We start from the raw sequence: 19,570 nt of genomic DNA, 5'->3' as shown, positions 1-19,570 counted from the left end.
TTTACTGCAGCTATTATCACAAGCAATAGAATTTCTACCTTAGCATACATGCAAAAAGGAAGACACCCACTAACAATGAATTCACTGTATACTACTCCACGTATGTTACTGTAAAGTTAAAAAAAATAAGGTTAATAGATTTTTAAAAAGTGTGTTTTGCACACCTAAATGATAATGAGAAACAAACATTCAGCTCTCATGTTAACAAGTCTTACTCTATACTGCAAACCATAAAAGTAGCCTAACTCTTAGAGACCACTTTCTTTGTTGTAGCTTTTTACCACTGAAAGCCGTAACTCAAAGAGGACCATCAGTGCTTTGCTACTGTCTTCTCTTGCAGATAGCTTTCTGCATGGCTGAGTCATAACTAACATTACATCATCTTGCCCAAGGAGGGGCATAATTTCCACAGTGAGAATTACCACCTCATATAAGCAGCACAGTACACTGAAGATTCCAGATACAAAAGTCATCTGGGTTATGTGAAAAAAAACATATCTTTGAATCTTATTTTTTTCCCCAAAGACTTAGCTCATTCATAGCTAAGTATGCCAATATTTTCTGCTTATGTACAAATTTGTATAATCAAGAGATCAATGGACCATAAAGTCTATGTACAATAAAGAGTTTCAATAAGTTTGCAAATATGCTAGAGTTGATGCCTCTGAGAACTCTTTTTGAATTATGTATTCAAAGACAAGAAGTCACCCATGTATCCAGTTTCTTTTCCAGACATTTGATTGGGGGAGATTTGGACACTTTGCATGAAATGCCTCAGTTTTTAGCAAGGGACCAAAAATAGTTTAATAGGGTCAAAACTATTTATCCTGCAGTATTAAGCAAACATGGATGAAATACAGTTTTATCATCTCTCACCAGCACATCATTGCAGATGTCCCTTAGCTCTGTCTCAATTTTCTCTCTGTATTCTCGGGCCATCTGCTGTTTTTTCTCAGCACCTTCCGTCTTTTGTTCAATACTTGAGACGACTCTCCAAGATGACCTACGGGCTCCTACGACATTTTTGTAAGCAACAGAGAGAAGATTCCTCTCCTCATTGGACAACTCAGCTCCTTGCTCAGTCACAGACTTCATGCAGCCTGCCATGTCATCATATCTCTCAGCCTGCTCAGCCAGTTTGGCCTTTTGCACCAGCTCATTTTTATCCATGCTGATTTTTCTAAAGAGGGAAAATAGGAAGACATTATTAAAACAATATGCATCAAGAAAGAATTAGCCTCAAATGTAGAACATGAGTCTTTTTTTAAAAAAAATGCAACAGTCTAGCTTGTCAGCTATGCAATTAAGGCAGAGATGCTCTGAATTCTGGGACATGTGTAAAATCAGTGACTTGGAAGTGTTCAAGCCATGACATTTCTACAAATTAAAATCTTTAATTTGTACTTCTAATAATTGGTTTCTAAAAATCACCAAATTTGGAAGGTTAAGGTGCAACATTTTTGTGATGTTGCAACTGTGTAGACAAATAAGTGCCTCTTGCCACTGCTCAGATTTCTCTTCAGAGAGCTTCCTAGCAGCATCAGCAACATCGTTTGCCTATTGCTTGTTCTCTAATCATCAGAATAAAGTGGAAGCATTAGTAGCTGACCCTTGAGCAAGTCAGACAGCAGACCAAAAATCAAATAAAAAAAAACAAACCACAAAAGCCCAGACTACAGTAGCAGCAAGAAACTACCTGAAGAAGTTCACGCTTAAGGCTGAAGAAAAACTCTGCAGCAGTCAGGAGTTTTTAAAACTTTCAGATACCTACTACCCAAAGGTTGGTATCACAGCTTAGGCCCTTATCAGGTACACCCATGCCCTAGAACGAGAGGGACTGAGTGTCTCACCTGGGTATTCCTCCTCCAACTCATTAGTTATAGCTTGATAGAGAAATTTCCCAATCTGAGTGAAAACCCTCACTGAGATGCAAGTGGCGGGGGTGAAGCTGTTTGAGACAGGGTGTAGCTAGGTGTCTGGTATTCCATTAGGGCTTCATCTTAACAAGCCTTTTCAATCCAACAGATCACATGTGATTAAAACATTTGTATGTCAGAATCCACGGCCCCAACATTAATTTCACAAATCTTCAGTTCCTGATATCTGGTAATTATTTTGAGCCCTCAACTTGCATTTGCTGTAAGATTCCTTGCTATCTTAAGATTTGAGGCTAAAATGTGACAACTCACTTCAGACAAACTGTGTTTTCTTATCACCTATTCTACTGGCCAACCCACTGATCCCCAAAAGTTTTGGTTTTGTCTTATGTAAGTGTAATACTTCATGCAAGATCTATAGTCTATGCAGACTGAAGGATGCCTACTACTGCTACTTCATACAAGACTCGTGGGAACTGAACGTCTTGCACTTAAACTCAAGGAAAGAAATTCAGAGTATTTGTCCAGAGATCACAAGGGTGAGGGGACATTTCAGTAGGCGTTTCAAGCACCACCGCGGGTGAGGGCCTTTGACCACACTGCAAACTCTCCCAAGAAGCCATTTTACAGGATGGCTTCAGCTACAGCTCCGTTGCCACCCAGCGTAGAGTAGACAAGGCAGAGATAGGTAAAAGCTGAGCTGGAAAGCTGTTGAACAAGCTGTGGTTACTGGCACGCCAACGCCAGCAGACTGGCACTGCAGGACCCCCGCCAGCAGCGCCGCGCTCTACCGGAGAAGCGGCTCCTTTCCCGCAGCGCGGCAGGCGCGGGGGGGAGACGCCAGCGGATTACTCGGCGCACCAGATCGCGTATAAAATGGGGCTGCCGGAGCTCTCGGCAGCGCAGGGGCGCGCGTGCGGGCGGCGGGGAACGAGGCGGCTACACCACGAAATCGACACGGCGTGGGCGAGGAGGGGCCAACCGGGCCAGACTCCTCCCGCCGCCCCTCCCGCGCTGCGGCCGCCGCATCCGCCCGGCTCCGAGACAGGCAGCGCCTCCGCCGGGCTCTTTGTCATGGCGGCTCCGTGCCAGAGCCCAGCCCACTGGGCGCGCTAACCCCGCTCACCTCAGCCCAGAGCGGGGGGGGGGGAGGCCGCCGCGCCCCCGCCTCGGCACAGCGCGGCGCAGGGGAAAGCCGCAGCCCGGCGAGGGAGGACGAGGACCCCGCCCCGCGACGCCAGCGCGGTCACCGCCCTGCAGGAGCTACTGCAGCCGCTCCGGAGCCCGGCAAAGCGCCCGCGGCCGAGCTCCCCCAGCGGCAGCCCCGCCGCTGCCAGGCGCCCCCGGAACCCCGCGCACCCAGCTGCCGGCGGCGGCGCTGCTGCTGCTGCCGCCGCCGGCGGGAGACCACACCCAGCCAGCGAGCCGCCTTCCTCCCGCCCGCGGGGCCCCGCGCGCCCAGGTGGGCAGGGGCGCCCCGGGGGCGGAGGGACTGCGCCGCGCCCGGCCCGGCCCCGCTGCCCAGCAGCCTCACCTGCCAGAGCCGGCGAGCGGAACAGCCCCCACTGCCTCCTGCCCGGGTCACACGCTGCTGCCCCCGAGGCAGCAGCCGGGGGAGGGAGGGGCCGGCTCGGCCTCACCTGTGCAGCGGCGACATGGTTACCTGGGGCCGGCTGCCCAGCGCCCCGCCCGCCCGTCCGCGCAGCCCGGCTCGGCGAGGGGAGCCGCCCTGCTGCCTGCGGAAGGGCCGGTGGGGGGAGGGCGCCGCTGCCCCGCCAGCTCCTTCCCCCTCGCGGCCGCCCCGCCAGGCTGGCGCCGCCCTGGCCCCGTTACCTGCGTCCGGAGGAAGCGGCGGCGCGAGTGTCTCTGGGCGGGTAGCCGGCGCGGACTGTGCCTCTAGCCCTGCTGCTCGCTCAGCTGCAGCCTCTCTCCCAGCGCCGCACACGGGGTCTCCGCCAATCAGTGCGCCGCAACGCACGGGCACCACACTGCCCGTGACGTCAAGCGGGACCATGGCAACCGCGAGGGAGCGAGCGCCTGCGCCCGCGCTTCCCAGCCGCCCCACTGGGCGGGGGCAGCGCCAACCGCCGCTGGCGTCGGCGCGCGCAGCCCCGCGGGGGACACGCCCAGCCCCGCCTCCTGCCGCAGGCACGTGCCTCCGCCTTCGCCTTCGCCTTCGCCTTCGCTTCGCCTTCGCCTCCGACTGCAGCGTGTGAGTGAGCTGGCGCCTTTGCTCTCCGCGCGCCGCTCCCCTGGCCGTGGGGCCGGGCCGGGCCGGGCCGGGCCCAGAGGCGCCCATCCACCACGCCGTACAATGCCGCCGTGTCCCTTCTGCAGGCCCGTTGGCTGCGCCCAGCCTGGGCGTGGGGCCGGCCTCCCGTGTGACCCACCACGTTGCAAAGCCGCTGGGGGAGGCAGGCCGGGCGGGCGGGCGGAGGGAGCGGCTCGCACCCTCGGGAGTGGGGCCAGCTGCAGAGAGCGGCAGAGCCCAGCCGCGTGGCCTTCCCGGAGTGTGGCCCGCTGGGCGCTGGGAAAGGCGTGAGTGTTCCTTGGGGGGCGGGAGAGGTCTCTCCCCATCCGCTAATGGCCGGGCTGGGGTGGCCGATCCGTCGCTCTGTAGGTGCCTGTCACCCCCCCATTCCAAGCCAGCCCACCTAGAGAGCAAATGCGCTGCCCCCCAACCCCGCACGTTGGGCTCCCGGTCTATGAGAAAGGGTGGGAAGAACTGGATGTGTGTAATGGAGAGAAAAGCAGACGGGGGGGACGCGAGTGTGGTCACATCCCAAGGGAGATCTGCGCCAAACAAAAGCTCTGCCCTAGGATGTGTCTGCCTGTAATATTGTGAAATTGTAAAATTATGCGAGTCTTATTTCTGCCAATAAACGTGAAGGCACCAGCATGGGCGTGGGAAAGACGGGCCACTGGCTGCCTAGAGGTGGGAGATCACATTGCAACCTCTGCCATGGACAGGGAGGTGAGGCCGCACTCAACTCAGACAGAAATGTCCCAGGCCCTACTCCTCCATGCCAGGTAGCACCAGGCAGGCTCAGTCCATTGGGATGCAAATGGGGGGGGTCAGGGGGAGGAATCTAGGTGTGGTGTGAAAGGGTTTTGTGTGGGACAACTTGTGTGCAAGTGGATGAGGAGGGGGCTTGAGTACAGGGAGGGGATCTGAGTATCCTGGCTTGTTTGGGGAGTTCCATAGAAGAGCAGCGGGATTCCGGATGAAGATGGTTGGGGCTCAGAGGGAATATTGGGTGAGGGGGATAGGGTCATGTTGGGTGAGCTTAGCAGAGGGGTTGGTACTGGGGGAGCAGGTAAAGAGTGACCGTCTGGGTGTGTGGAGCTGTCAAGGTCAGGGTTGGAATGCAAGCAGTTCCTGGAGGGTGCTCTGGGTGCAAGCAGGTGTGATTCGGGTGGTCTGACCACAGGAGGCAGGATCAGGGTTTGGATGTGGAGTGGTTCTGGGTACACAGAAGTAGAGTGACCAGATATCCTGATTTTATTGGGACAGTCCCCATATTTGGGACTTTGGTTTATATAGGTGCCTCTTATCCCCCCACCCTATTCCAGTTCTTCCCACTTTCTACATGGTCAGCCTGTGCAGAGATCAAGATGCATACTAACTGAGTGGATGGGAGCAGCAGTTCCCTGTACAGTGACTCCCTCCCCAATGGCTGGGGAGCAATGGGGCCGGGCTTGTGTGCGGAGCCTCATGCATTCAGGGGAGGTTTCTAGGGTTGGGCCGGACCGCATTGTTTTTCTGGGGGAAGAGCAAATCCCATCCACCCCAGCCAAGGCAGAAATAGCTGCTCCGCCCCGTGCAGAGTAGAAATCACTGATAAAGTTCTCCTCAACAACACCAATCTAACTCTCTGCTGTGCCTGCATGGCTGGAGATAGATGGGGAGGCGGGGCACGCAAGATTGCTCTTGTGGCTTCCCTTTTGTTTCTTTCATTCGGAAAGTAACTTTAATGTAGAGGGACAAAGAAATATCCAGGGAACGTGAATTCTCTTGTGCACGGAAATACGGAAATGTGGATTTTGGACTTTCACTTCCTCAGGAATTGTTCCCACTCTCCACGGAGTAGTTTGCAGCATGGGAGTTTTACATTTACATTATAAATTAAGAAAGTTTCAACAATAAGGTTAGTTAAGTACAGGTTGGACCTCCCTGCTCTGGCACCCTTGGGAGCTGACCAGTCCCAAAGGGTGGGGTTTGCCTGACCAGGAGAGGTCGATTTCAGCCCCCTTACCCTCTCTCTTCTCCTATCCCCAGCAGCTGGTAGTCCAGCCACACCACCCCTCTGGTTCTGGCTGCTAGGCCCCTGCCCCCACTCCCTCCGGACTGGTTCCACTTCCAGCCCCAGCTGGCAGTGCCACCGGGCACTTGCCCCCTTTGGCTAGCTAGCCTTGCTTGGGCTGCTCGCCCTGGCCAGGCTCCCATTCACTGGCCCTTGTGCCCTTTGGGGTAGAGGGTAGGGCACAGGTGCAGACTGGGGGCAAGGGCTTGGGTTGTGACATATGGCAAGAGGAGGTTGTGAACTGGTGCACAGGCTGGGAGCGAGTGTGTGTAGGATGAGGGAGAGAGGAGCTCACTTATGTGAGGTAGGGGTCTGCAGCGGGAGGGGGCAGAAGGTTGGGTGGAGGGAGGGGTTGGCTTACCAGAGGCAGGCTCCACCCAGGAGACTTAGCTGGGCAACTCCTGGCCAGCAGTCCAGCAGATTTCTCAGACTGGCTCTCTGTCTGCCCATCTATGGCAGGGCCCATGTGTGTCTGTGAATAACAGTAAGCCACAAGGGAAGGGGAGGGATGCTTCATGTGCTGCCTGCGCTTCAAACAGGCAGCTTCCATTGGTCAGAAACCAGCCAATGCGATTGTGCTGGGGCTGGGGCAGCGCATGAAGCCTTCCCCTCTTTCCCCTGGCTCTCAGCTGATGAAAGGCCAACAGACCCCTGAAGCCATTTTTCTGAGTGGCATGGTGGGGGCGGGGCATGCAGAGAGCCTCATTATGACTCCCTGCTGCACCCATGGGCCAGATCTGACAGCCTGGTGGGACAGATTCAGCCCACGGGCCATATTTTGCCTAGCCCTGGCCTAGATGATCTCTTGAGGTTCCTTTCCGTGCTGCATTTCTGTGATTCTGTGATTTGATAATTGTTTTTTAGTTAGAGTGGATGTTATTAGGAAGAGCTGAACCTTAATAAACTGTTTCAAGAATGCAGTTGGAAATAAGAATCTTTATTGAGTTGACATGTATCAAGATATTGCAAATTTTAGAAAACGAAAGTGGTGCAGAAATAGCCAGAGTGTACAGTGGGTACATATGTGAAGATGGGGTCATAAAAACGTCTAGGGATGATTGTTGCTGTTTTCACAGTGTTGAGGACCAGACTGGCGTGTGAATGGTATTTGTCTTTTTGACAGGCTTTAGGACAGGATTAGATTGTGGTGTTATATATGATCATTATGCAACAATGTTCTCCAGCAAACTTGTACGCTTCGGTATATGTTCAGCATCCTTTCTCTGTGCTGTTGATTTATGTGTAACCAGCCACAGGCTGAGTCGTATGTGGGACCTCTGAAGCAATTTGTTTAGCTGAGTTTGTACAGAGAGAGGTCCTAAGACCTTAACACCGACACACTGGTGAAGCCAAAAGGGGCAGGTGGGAAGAGGCCCAGGGAAGAAGCATCAATGAATTGAAGTGAGTGGTAGGTAGCTGCTGTTAATAGGGGCCCCAGATTGTAACCCAGGGTCATGGGTGGCCATGGCTTCCCTGCTGTCCACAAAAAGTGGTGTAAACCCCATGAAGGGGACAAAATTGAATTGGGAGCCCAAACAAAGGGTTGCATGTAAAGGGGCCCACAGCTAGGCCTGAAAACCCTGCTAAGAGTGAATAAACTCTATAATACCTTGGAAGGGTTCATTTGGGCTTTGTTTGTCTTGAGGGCTGAGCCAGTGAAGAGTTGCCAAGTGATTCACAACCTAAAGGAGTGCTAGGAGCAGGAAAAGGACTGTAGTGCTGCATGCAGCAGCAGGGGGTGCTCAAGAGGCGAATGTCCCCTGTCACGGGGGCTACTTTTTCTCTCATGATGTGTATATTTTTTGCATCTTGCTTCTGCAGTTTTCTTGCTGGATTACTTGTGTTTTCACTATCTGACACTGTCAGGCACAGTTGTCAACATGCAGGAAGCGAAAACCAGTACACTGTGAATTTGTAAAACTACTGGACTCTTGCATACGCTTAAATTGACTGCCTTTCTCTAGGGGTCAGGAATATGAGGAATAGCAGTGATGGATTATTTAGGGTAAGGTGAGATGCATTATCGCTAAGCTGTGCACATTCTTGCTCTCTGTTTTTATACAAAAGAACCACACTAACCATCCTTTTTTGGATGTTATATTGATGTTTTGTTTTGGGTTTGTACTTAATTTTTAATTTTTATATTTAATTATAAGGTTACTAGCCATCTATAAGAAGGATGTTAGTTGTTCGTTCATATGAGTTTCTCTTGTTATTTTTTTCTTTATAAAATAAGATATCCGAAAACACTAACTCTTTTAAATCAATTTTTAAGCATTATGTGCTGCAATTTTTTTATGAAACTGTCCATGCCTTCTTCCCCCCCAATCAGCATGTATGGGTTCTGTCAGTATCTTCCAAGCCCAAAAGTATTCCATGACCAAATTAATTTGGGAAATGCTGCTCTAGATCATATACTCATGTAGAAATCAGCCTGAGGCCCATGAGCCCCTTAAATCACACTATTTTATTCTCTTGTGGTTCTTACACCATATCTTTCACTGAGGTACACCTCTGCCTTCCAAAGATACCTACAACAGATACTATGATATATCACGAGATTCGTCTTCTATTTCTCTACACAGGGAGAAGCTGATGTCAGGGTTTGAACCGGAGACTTCCAGAACTGAGAACATGGGTCCCTACAATACAGGTGAGTAGTATACAAACCTAAAGACCTAATGGGGAACCTATTCTGTGCTCAGTTACACTGCAATGAAATACCCCTGTGTGGAGGAACTGTGGAGGAACTTTTGCCTATTGTTTCTAAGAAGAAAAAGTATTAGGAATTTGGAGCTTAGATTTGTTCAGAGTTCATTGCTAACAAATACAAATTAACATACATTGGAAGAAAAAATTAAACTACTCGAACACCTCTGTTTTAAATGAACGTATCAGCTCAGGAAAGGAACATAGGCATCCTTGTTCAGAGCTCAGTGAGGACCTCTGCTTAGTATTCAACTATGCCTTTAAAAAAGGGCAAATAAGATGTTAGATTGCAAACCCAAGGGGATGAGACTAGTATATTGACGTCATAGGAAATCAATAGCTTGGCCTCTTTGGGAGTACTGTGTGCACTACAACTCACCCCATCTCTGAAAAGGATATTGTACAATTGGAGGGGACGTAATGCTGCTTACAGGGACTAAAGAGCCTGAGTACCAACTCAGGACATACTGTTAAGAATCAGAGCATAAGCCCCGCACTGATTTCACCAACCAACCATCAATTGCAAGCTCCTTAGGCACTAAGCAGCCTAAACATACTCACAGTTCAATATACCCAAAAGGATCTTGCCACCCAGGTAAATGCGCCTTTGTGATAGATGGTCCTTTACACCAAGAATTCAGAGGAATATTCTGATTACCCTCAGTCTCAAAGAACCAGTTATTCCCATAGGAGATCAGGGGGTGCTGCAGAACCACCTCTCTTGAAATGGTTTCCATTATATGCAGGGTTTATAGTTTGGTTCAGTAGCTCTCAGCACCTGAGATCTCACACCCAAGATAACGCTTGTAGCCACTCCTATAATAAAATATATAAAGATTTCTTAACTAGGAAAAGAACACAAGTTATTTCTAAGGTTAAAGCAGGAGAACATATACACACAAATGTGTTACAGTCTTACATTTCAGAAGGTAATAGAAGCTTCAATAATAAGCAAGTTGTACTTGTCCATTAGGACTAACTCGGGCTAGGCAGCTGAAGATCTCTTACTTATGCCTAAAAAACCTTATTCTTCCACCCGTGAGCCAAAGCTCTTCAGCGATCCAGTTCCTACTTGTTCTGATATTTCTATCCCTCTCCTATCTGGTGTCAATTGACTTTCCCAGCTGTGAAGGACATAGCACCTTCTGTTGAAGATCTGCACTTCAGACTCATTTATGTCTCTGTCTTGTCTGGTGACTTACACAGACAGAGACTCTTGCAATGCAACCAATTGAACATTACCTTTCATTATGGAATACTGATGTTGTAAGTCAAATTAATGCATGCAGCAACTCACAAGCATTCAGTAAAGTCTAAACATAAGTGTAGGATTCTAGTATCTGTTTTAACAAATACTTAATACACCAGCAATGTTTCCAGCTATGTGGTTGTCCATGTTCAATGGACACATGGAAACTTTGGCAAGAGTTGGTACCTATTCTCTGAAGGTTCAGAAAAGGGTGGTGAGAATGATTAGTGGCTTGGAAAATTGCCAAAGACGAAAAATGGAAAAGATATGGGATTGTATAGCTTGGCCAAGAAGTTAATCAGAGGGAGTATATTAAAACTTTGTAAACTGAAAAATGGCCTAAAGAAGATGTATTGGGTTCTTCCTGTCTCATAATACAAGAATGTAATTTCAGTGGAAAGAAAAGGTAGGAATTTCAAAACTGATAAATGCTTTTTCATACACCACCTAATTAAATGGTGGAATTCATTGCCGTGAAAGATTTTGAGGCCTTGGATTTCATAAAAATCAAATAGAAATCAGACCTTTATGTGGGTAACAAGAATATCTGAAGTTGTAATAGTTAATGTTAACAAACGTTGGACAGACTAGCACAGTTCATGCTTCTGGGTTTAAGCCAATCTCTAGCTATTAGGATGAAACCAAAACTGGGGCCAGATTAGTACCCACTTCCCTAATGTAGCATTCTTACCTTTCTCTCTGAAACATCTGCTCCAGGCCACTGGCAGAAAGAATATATCAGACTAGATGGACCTGAGGACTGATCCAGTCTGGCAGTTCCTGGGCACTGACATAATATCTAAAGAACTATCTCGAAAATATTCCTGTGGAAAATTACATTGCTCCCAGTCACGCACCACTGAAGCTGTAACCTGGGTGACATAATCAGAAAAAACCAGCTGGCGGGGGGCGTGGTGCCGCATGCCACGGGCCCTGATGGGGCGGCCCAGAAAGGAACCCACGCCCTGGGCCAGGCATGTGCGCCGTGTCCCTGCTGGGTCGACGCAACTGGACCCTGCGGGCAGCCCCTGGCCATGGCTGCCAGCCCGCTCACTGCCCCATGACAAGCTGCATGACCCCTAGGGCCCCGCTTAGGGAGTCTGCCTCCTCCTATCACACCTGGGAGTGTGCCAGGCACACGGGTGACAGGCCCAGCCCACACACCCCACCAAGGAGTGTGGCCCTCCACTACCCAGCATCACGCAGGTGCAAGCAGAACCCACCCCCTTGGACAGCGCCCTGGCTACACCCAGCTCACCCATCACCTGAGCAGCGACCTCTCCATGGTCAGTCTCCACCTCTTGGATACTAGCCCGTCAGGCTGGCCTGATGGGGGGGCTGCACTCAGGCTGGTGCCCATGACACGGCAGGGCCTGCCATTCAGGGGGCATGGGCACACACACCCTGGATGGACCCATCCCACATCCTGGGGATTGGGGCTGCCATTTGCAGTGGGTGGGGAGTGGGGCCTTGGGCTGTGCTGCAGGAAGCTCTCACAGTCCCCCTTTCCCTCCCTGTAGCTGCGCCCTTCAAGGACCAGGCCAGCATTGCCACCCAGACGGACAGCCCCAGGGAGGAGCTGGAGCCGGCACAACCAGGACCGGCGCCACAGAGGGAGGGCACCCCACCACCACCGACGCAGGCCCATGGCCCGATGATCCAGTGCCTCCCGGACGAGGATGGCAATCGAGCAGTGGCAGCTGCCATCCGGGAGCAGACCGAGTTTGCTCTGCAGCAGCTGCAGAAGGAAGAGGAGTGGCACCGGGACTGGGTGCAGGCCTCAGACCAGTGGCTGGCCAGGGTGGATCGTACCCTTGACCTCATGGATGCCTGGCTGGCCCAGGATGCTCCACCCACTGCCCCTGCCCCACCCAGTCCACCCACCGACAATGTCCCCCCTGCTCCCCCTGAGCTCATGCCCCAGGTGCTTCTGGAGGCCCTGCAGTGGGTAGTGGACATGGCCTTTGCCCCTGCCCTCTAGGCCCCGTCACCCACCCTATGCCCCTCACCAAGCCCAACCTCACAGCAGCACCCCCCGTCCATACCTCCCTGTGATCCTTGCCCCATCCCAGCCCCATGGGAGACCCCACAGTCGGGGTGGAGGGGGATCCCATGATCAGCCTGGCTCGTGTGCGTCTAGCCCCTCCCTCAAGTAACGCCCACTTCAAGTTCACAGGCCCCCCCAACACCTTCCAAAGAAGTTAGGCGCGTTGGACTTTTGTATAGAGTTCACACGCAAAGGTTTATTGTTACATTGAGTTATATCTTGGGATGTTAAACAGTTATGTTTTGTTACCTGCATGTTTTTACTTCCAAAGTAAAGAAAGTTCTTGAAAGACCCCACCTGTGCGTCTCTGTGTGAGGTGAGGGTGGTGGGAGGGGACAGATGGTGGGGGAGTGGGAAGGGCTGCACGCCCAGGGCAAGCCCTGGGGGTGGCCTGTGGAGGATTATCGGGAGCTGTGGCCAGGGTACTCCTACAGGGCCTTCTGGATGCGCACCCCTTCTTCGTGCACTTGGTGGCTGGGTGCAGCACCTGGCTGCGCCTAGGGGCCTCCGCCCTCTGGCCCCCACTCTTGGAGGAAGTCCTACTCCTTCTGTTCCACCAGGTTATGGAGGGTGCAGGCTCCCACGACATGGCAGACATTCTGCTCCCCCACGTCCAGCTGATTCAAGAGACACCATAACCTTCCCTTTAAGCACCCAAAGGTGAGCTGCACAGGTTTTCATGCCCATGTCAGCAGGGGATTAAAGAGGTCCTGGGTGGGTTCCAGGTGCCCGGTGTAGGGGCTCTGTAGCCACAGGAGGAGAAAATAGGCCTCATCGCCTACTGCGTGCAGGGGCATCAGCGTATTGCTGATGGCCAGCTCCCGGCAGGGGAAGTAGGTGCCTGCTTCCTTCTGGAACAGGCTGGAGTTCCAGAACAACCTTGCATTGTGGCTCAGGCCTGACCACTCAATGTAGATGTTGAGGAGTTGTCCTCAGTGGTCCACCAGCGTCTGCATGAGCACAGAGTGGTAGCCCTTCTTATTTATGTAGCGTGTGGCGCTGCGGTCTGAGGCATGAGTGGAGATGTGAGTCCCATCCAGCGCCCCCAAGCAACTGGGGAAGCTGAGACGTTCCAAGCCAGCCAGCAGGGTGTCCAAGTCGCTGATGAACCTCCACAGCAGAATGCCATATTCTTAAAACCATTAATCAGTCTTTGAAATATACAAGCCACTCTTAAGCAGAACCTTTTTTCATAGTGTCAGTCGAAGAGAAACTAGTAAGGGGGAAATCGCTAAGTAACCCTCATAACTTTTTCATATTTTTCAGTTAATATTTTTCATCTTTTTTCTCTGTCTTGTTTTCTTTGTGTGTTTGTGGGTGGTGGTTGTTTGAGGTACTCACAAACGTATTTACATGGGCGGTGGGAAAATGGCTGGCTTGGAGGCCCAGCCCTGCCCCTTCTGCCCAAGACTCTACCCTGTCAGTGCCTACTGAAGTTCCCCCAGACCCATTTATAGCCACTGGAATCTGTCCTGGACCTCCAGCCTGCCCCCATTGTGGCCACTGGCTGGCCCCTGGCACTCCTCATCCTGGAGCACTGGGTTGTTGGGCAAAACACCCCCACAGCTTCCCCCTCCACTGAATGGCTATGTGGCCTCAGCCCTCCCACCCTCCCTTCAAGTGCCAGCCCCAACACTGGGCCCAGATCAGCCTGCTGCATGAAGGTAGGAGAGTCCTTAACCTGGGGTGTTGACAGAACCATGCATGTGTGGGTAGGCAACACCTTTCCTTGCCTGTATTACTTGCCACCTATGCATCTTTACCTGTTGAAGCTCAGCTGCTGTTGGCTATCAATGGGTTGGCCACCCCAAGGTAAGGAAATCTTCAGCATCTTTTATGGAACAGAGAGGAAGCCGGGCTAGTCTATACACTATCAAAACAAAAAGCAGTCAAGTAGCACTTTAAAGACTAGCAAAATAGTTTATTAGGTGAGCTTTCGTGGGACAGACCCACTTCTTCAGTCTGGTCTGAAGAAGTGGGTCTGTCCCACGAAAGCTCACCTAATAAACTATTTTGCTAGTCTTTAAAGTGCTACTTGACTGCTTTTTGTTTTTATGGAACAGAGATTCAGTATTTTCTAGAAATTTCATCTTTATTGCTCTTAAATATGAGGGTTTTTGTTGTTGCAAGTGAGTATGCTAATGGGAAAACTGGAGCACAAGACCTGTGAGGCTAAGAGGAGGGATTTGGGCTTGTTTAGTTTACAGAAGAGAAGACTTAGGCGTGATTTAATAGCAGCCTTCAACTTCCTGAAGGGGAGCTCTAAAGAGGAGGGGGAGAAACTGTTCTCAGTGGTGTCAGATGGCAGAACAAGGAGCAATGGTCTGAAGTTGAAGAAGGAGAGGAGTAGGTTGGATATTAGGAAAAACTACTTCACCAGGAGGGTGGTGAAGCATTGGAATGTGTTGACTAGGGAGGTGGTGGATTCTCCATCTCTCGAGGTCTTTAAGTCCTGGCTTGACAAAGTCCTGGCTGGGATGACTTAGATGAGGTTGACCCTGCTTGAAGCAGGAGGCTGGACTAGACGACCTCCTGAGGTCCCTTCCAGCCCAAGGAGTCAAAAAAAAATTACTTCACTGTTTGTCGTGTGGCTGTGGATCCTTCGCAAGGTTGAACGTCTTATCCAACGCTGGTAGTTCTTATGGGTGCTGTCTCCAGGCCCTGAACTCTGGGGTAGGTCAGCTGGGAAGAGAAGAACTCAAAATACATGCACATCACCATGCCAGCAAGGTCAAAACCTGGTCTCCCACACCTCTTCCCAGCCAGCTGAATCATCTCAGTGTGCTAAAGCCATGGGGTGTATGAAGTTTATGGGAATGCATGCTGGGTCACCAGGTTACAACTGGGCCATTTTTCAGCATTTGAAGTTCATCAGCAGACTGACGGCTATAGCTGGTCTCACGTTCTGGGGCTGTGCAGGCCAGGGAGGAGACTCAGGCCCAGATATGAAAGTAACTTAAATTTCCTACTGATATTCCAGAGTCGGGGAGGGGAGCTGGGGGGAGAAGCCAGGAGCTGGGGAGGAGGTAGGGTAGGTGTGGAGTGGAGGACGTGGGACTCAGGGCAGGAGGTTTGGGTGGGTGGGTGTGAGGGGCTCAGGTAAAGGCCTGGAGATGTGCTGGGTGCAGGAGCCAGGGCAGGGGTGTAGGAGGGGCTCAGGGCACAGAGGCGTGTGTGTGTGTAGGGACTGGGGCTGGAGGCGCAGAGGGCTCAGGATGGAGGGTGTGTGTGTGTGTGTAGGGATGGGCTGGAGGCACGGAGGGCTCAGGGTGGAGGGTTGGGGTGTGTGTGTTTGTGTGTAGGGACTGGGACTGGAGGCGCGGAGGGCTCAGGGTGGAGGGTTGGTGTGTGTGTGTGTGTATGCGTAGGGACGGGCTGGAGGCGTGGAGGGCTCATGGGGGAGGGTTGGTGTGTGGGGGGGGGCTGGAGGCGTGGAGGGCTCATGGTGGAGGGTTGGGGTGTGTGTGTGTGTGTGTGTGTGTGTAGGGACTGGGGCTGGAGGCCCAGAGGGCTCAGGATGGAGGGTGTGTGTGTGTGTGTAGGGACGGGCTGGAGGCATGGAGGGCTCAGAGTGGAGGGTTGGGGAGTGTGTGTGTGTGTGTGTGTGTGTGTGTGTATAGGGACGGGCTGGAGGCGTGGAGGGCTCACGGTGGAGCGTTGAGGTGTGTGTGTCTGTGTGTGTAGGGACTGGGGCTGGAGGTGCAGAGGGCTCAGGGCAGGGGGCTAGCATATGGGGATGAAGCCCCAGGGGACAAGGACACACACCAGTGAGGACGGGCTAAAGCCCCCGCCCGTGTTCCCACTGTCGCTGGCTGTTGCTTGCTGCTCCCCTTTTGCCACTCTGAATCACAGAATCTTAGAACATTAGGACTGGAAGGGACCTCGAGAGGCCATCGAGTCCAGCCCCCTGCCCCAATGGCAGGACCAAGTACTGTCTAGATCATCCCTGATAGACATCTAACTTGTTCTTAAATATCTCCAGCGATGGAGATTCCACAACCTCCCTAGGCAATTTATTCCACTGTTTGACCACCCTGACAGTTAGAAACTTTTTCCTAATGTCCAACCTAAACCTCCCTTGCTGCAGTTTAAGTCCATTGCCTCTTGTTCTATCCTCAGAGGCCAAGAAGAACAAATTTTCTTCCTCCTCCTTATGAAACCCTTGTAGATACTTGAAAACCGCTATCATGTCTCCCCTCAGTCTTCTCTTTTCCAAACTAAACAAGCCCAATTCTTTCAGCCTTTCTTCATAGGTCACATTCTCTAGACCTTTAATCATTCTTGTCGCTCTTTTCTGGACCCTCTCTAATTTCTCCACATCTTTCTTGAACTGCGGTGCCCAGAACTGGACACAATACTCCAGCTGAGGCCTAACCAGCACAGAGTAGAGCGGTAGAATGACTTCTTGTGTCTTGTTCACAACACACCTGTTAATGTGTCCCAGAACCACGTTTGCTTTTTTTGCAAAAGCATCACACTGTTGACTCATATTTAGCTTGTGGTCCACTATAACCCCTAGATCCCTTTCTGCTGTACTCATTCCTAGACAGTCTCTCCCCATTCTGTATGTGTGACACTGATTGTTCCTTCCCAAGTGGAGCACTTTGCATTTGTCTTGATTAAACTTCATCCTGTTTACCTCAGACCATTTCTCCAATTTGTCCAGATCCTTTTGAATTATGACCCTATGCTCGAAAGCAGTTGCAACCCCTCCCAGCTTGGTATCATCTGCAAACATAGGAAGCGTACTTTCCATGCCACTATCTAAATCATTGATGAAGACATTGAACAGAACCGGTCCTAACACAGACCCCTGCAGAACCCCACTTGTTACACTTTTCCAGCAGGATTGAGAACCATTAAGAACTACTCCCTGGGTACGGTTATCCAGCCAGTTATGTACCCACCTGATAGTAGCCTGAAGGAGTGAGAAGAAAGTGCAACACATCTCACTCGCTCCCCCGCCCCTCCACATGCCAGCTGAGGGGACAGGCCTGCAGCCAGCGGTGTGCTTTCCTCCCCCTCCCTGACCCTGGCAGAGGGGAGGCAGCAAGCAGGGTCGGCAGGAATGGCGCCTGGGCAGGACTTGGGAATGCGGCTGCCCGGGCCTACATGGGCAGTGCCCCAAGCCAGCCTTTCACCTGCCTGCAGCTCAGCGCAGCAGCCTGCAGGACAGCCCCAGCAACTTACCAGAGCAGCACCCTGGAGCCAGCCTCCTTACTTCGACCTCTGCTCAAGCTTCCCAGTAAGCCAGGGCAAAGTGACTTGCCCATGTCACAGCAAGTCCGTCACGGCGCCAGCAATTGCCCCCTGGTTCTGTAGGTTCCAGTCCAGTGCCTTAAGCACAGAAGTATCTTTACTAGAGAAACCCTTCGCAGCCTCTGCTGAGCCAGATTCTCCAGGCCCAATACTCAGGAGCAGCATTTTGGAGTAAGATCTCCAGGCTGGCACACTTTCTTTTTAACTCCTGGCTTCTGCTGCCCTGTGCTTGATGAGTCAACCTGGAACAGTTTCAAAGAGGAAGAAAATGAAGCTCTTGGAGGAGACTGAGATGCTTATAGACACATTTACGTCTCCAACAGTCACTGTCTCACTTCCCAGGTAAATATTTCTTTCTTTTCAAGTCAGTTACACTTGCCAGGCTTCTGGCCAGGCTGATTAGAGCACATACAGGTAGTAATCACAGAATTAGTACAACTGATAAGCAGCATGCACGCAACTGTGAGAGAAGTACAGCATTTTCTGAATGAAAGGTGTTTCTATACCACACAAAGTAGAACTGTCAGGCAGATGATCCAGAGCGTTTATAAAACACCATGTCTTCGGTGTACCTCATTCAGGAGGACCACTGCATGATACATAGCTAATTATAATTCCTATGTAGTATCCAGAGGCACTGAGACCTCATCTGGGGTGAGTGAAGTCTCTGCTCTACAGCCTCAGCTGAGAGCCAGCTGGCCTTTAGCTCACGTGGTAGAATGCAGGGCTTTAGATCCTATGCTTACAGGTTTTATGCCTGGGGGCAGCAACACAGGTCTGTTGGTGTTACACCTCTATGCAAATACCTGCTGTGGTAGGTGCAGGAAGATATGACGGGGATAATAAAAGGCAGTTTTCAAGAGCGCAGAGGCCAAGGTTCAGGGATGATGGCTGACGGGTTGGGGATGAGCCCAGGAAGACCGGAAGCTCAAAGAGCAGGGTTTGGTTGTTGTGTTGGAGACAGCTTGGAGTTACAGGTCAAAGAGAAGTGAAGTCTTGGGACAGGAGCGAAAAAGAGAAGCCATTAGGTGCAGAGAATGTTCTACCTTTCACTGAGAGGCAACAAGAGAAGGTCTTTGTGTTAAGTGGGTTGCAGAAAGGAAGCAATTTTGGGGTTGGGGTGGTGGAAGTCCATGGGGCGACTGGAGGAGAGATTTTTGTACTGGCTTCTGAAATGCTTAGAAAGCCAACGGTCAGTTCTCAGGAAGGGTTAATATTCGTACCTACTCTTCAAATGACAAGCTGGAGATTTTTCTAAGCTTCAGTTAAACCTAGGGTTGACAAACACAGAGTGCTTGTTGGAGTGCATTGAACTCCAGGCTGGAGGAGACGGCTGAGACCTGAAAGCTAAGGTAAAAGCAAACTCTCCTGGTGCTATCTAGAGTCATTGTTTTCAGATCCCCTCCCTGCAGGCAGTAAGGAAAAGGCATGGCTAATTATTAGCCTCTTGTAGTGGGTTGTCTGCCCCACCCAAGGCCTGAAGTGGTAAATTAGGGCCAGTTAACCTTAGGCCGCCCCTGGAGGAAACCTAGGACATGCTCTGGGCTAATTACAGGCAAAGTCCAGCTTGGGCAGGAGGGGGAAGCGGGGCAAGAGAGGAAGTTGGCAGGCTGGGAAAGAGCTCTGCAGTTGCACTCCGATTCAAGGGGGAAAAGCAGGAAGCCTTAAGGGGGGGGAGTAGAAAGTAATCCAGGGAAGGAGCAGCACCGGCTGGGAGAATAAAGACCTAGGGCTTCTGGGCTGAGGGTCCTGGCAGAGGAGAAATGCAGAGAGAATGTGGGGTTTCTTTGATAGCCACTGGGGGGCTGGCAGAGGCCAGGGAGTCAGGAGCAGACTGCCTGCCACAGTTTGCTTCAAGGGGCTTGTGATACCCCAGGATTGTGGAGAACTTGAGCATGACGTGGCTGTGAAGAGGACATGCTGCTGCTAGCAAATCACACTATATAATCGCTCCGGTTTCAATTATTTAAAAGTATTTCTGCAATGATCCAGACACCCCCCCCCAATTCCCACAGGAGCAGAGAGTTAAGGAAACCCCTGTGACAACCCAGGTCTTGTTTCTCTGTGCCCTCCTCCCTCCATAGCCTCGCTAGGGGGCCAGCCACCCCCGACTCCTCCTCCACGG

General features: G+C 51.5%; 2 protein-coding genes across 2 annotated transcripts in view; one reads left to right on the top strand and one right to left on the bottom strand.

Annotated features, from left to right (window-relative positions):
- Nucleotides 1–3,848, bottom strand: part of YWHAZ (tyrosine 3-monooxygenase/tryptophan 5-monooxygenase activation protein zeta) — a 46,592-nt gene extending 42,744 nt beyond the window's left edge. The window contains exons 1-2 of the mRNA XM_074986841.1: nucleotides 3,711–3,848; nucleotides 877–1,180 (exon numbers count right to left, since the gene is read on the bottom strand). Coding sequence (XP_074842942.1) covers nucleotides 877–1,170 — 294 coding nt within the window. The 5' untranslated portion in view covers nucleotides 1,171–1,180; nucleotides 3,711–3,848. The remainder of the gene's footprint in view (nucleotides 1–876; nucleotides 1,181–3,710) is intronic.
- Nucleotides 3,849–3,874: 26 nt separating this feature from the next.
- Nucleotides 3,875–12,478, top strand: LOC142009186 (uncharacterized). The gene is made up of 3 exons (XM_074986842.1): nucleotides 3,875–4,089; nucleotides 8,767–8,834; nucleotides 11,660–12,478. Exons 1-3 carry the CDS (start codon nucleotides 3,890–3,892, stop codon nucleotides 12,118–12,120), a joined length of 729 nt encoding a protein of 242 aa, XP_074842943.1. The 5' UTR covers nucleotides 3,875–3,889; the 3' UTR covers nucleotides 12,121–12,478.
- The last annotated feature ends 7,092 nt before the right edge of the window (nucleotides 12,479–19,570 follow it).

This window comes from Carettochelys insculpta, chromosome 2 (genome assembly GCF_033958435.1).
Source record: "Carettochelys insculpta isolate YL-2023 chromosome 2, ASM3395843v1, whole genome shotgun sequence".
Taxonomy (NCBI): Eukaryota; Metazoa; Chordata; order Testudines; family Carettochelyidae; genus Carettochelys; species Carettochelys insculpta.
Note: the sequence above shows the minus strand (reverse complement) of the source record. Positions and strands in the feature narration are given on the sequence as shown.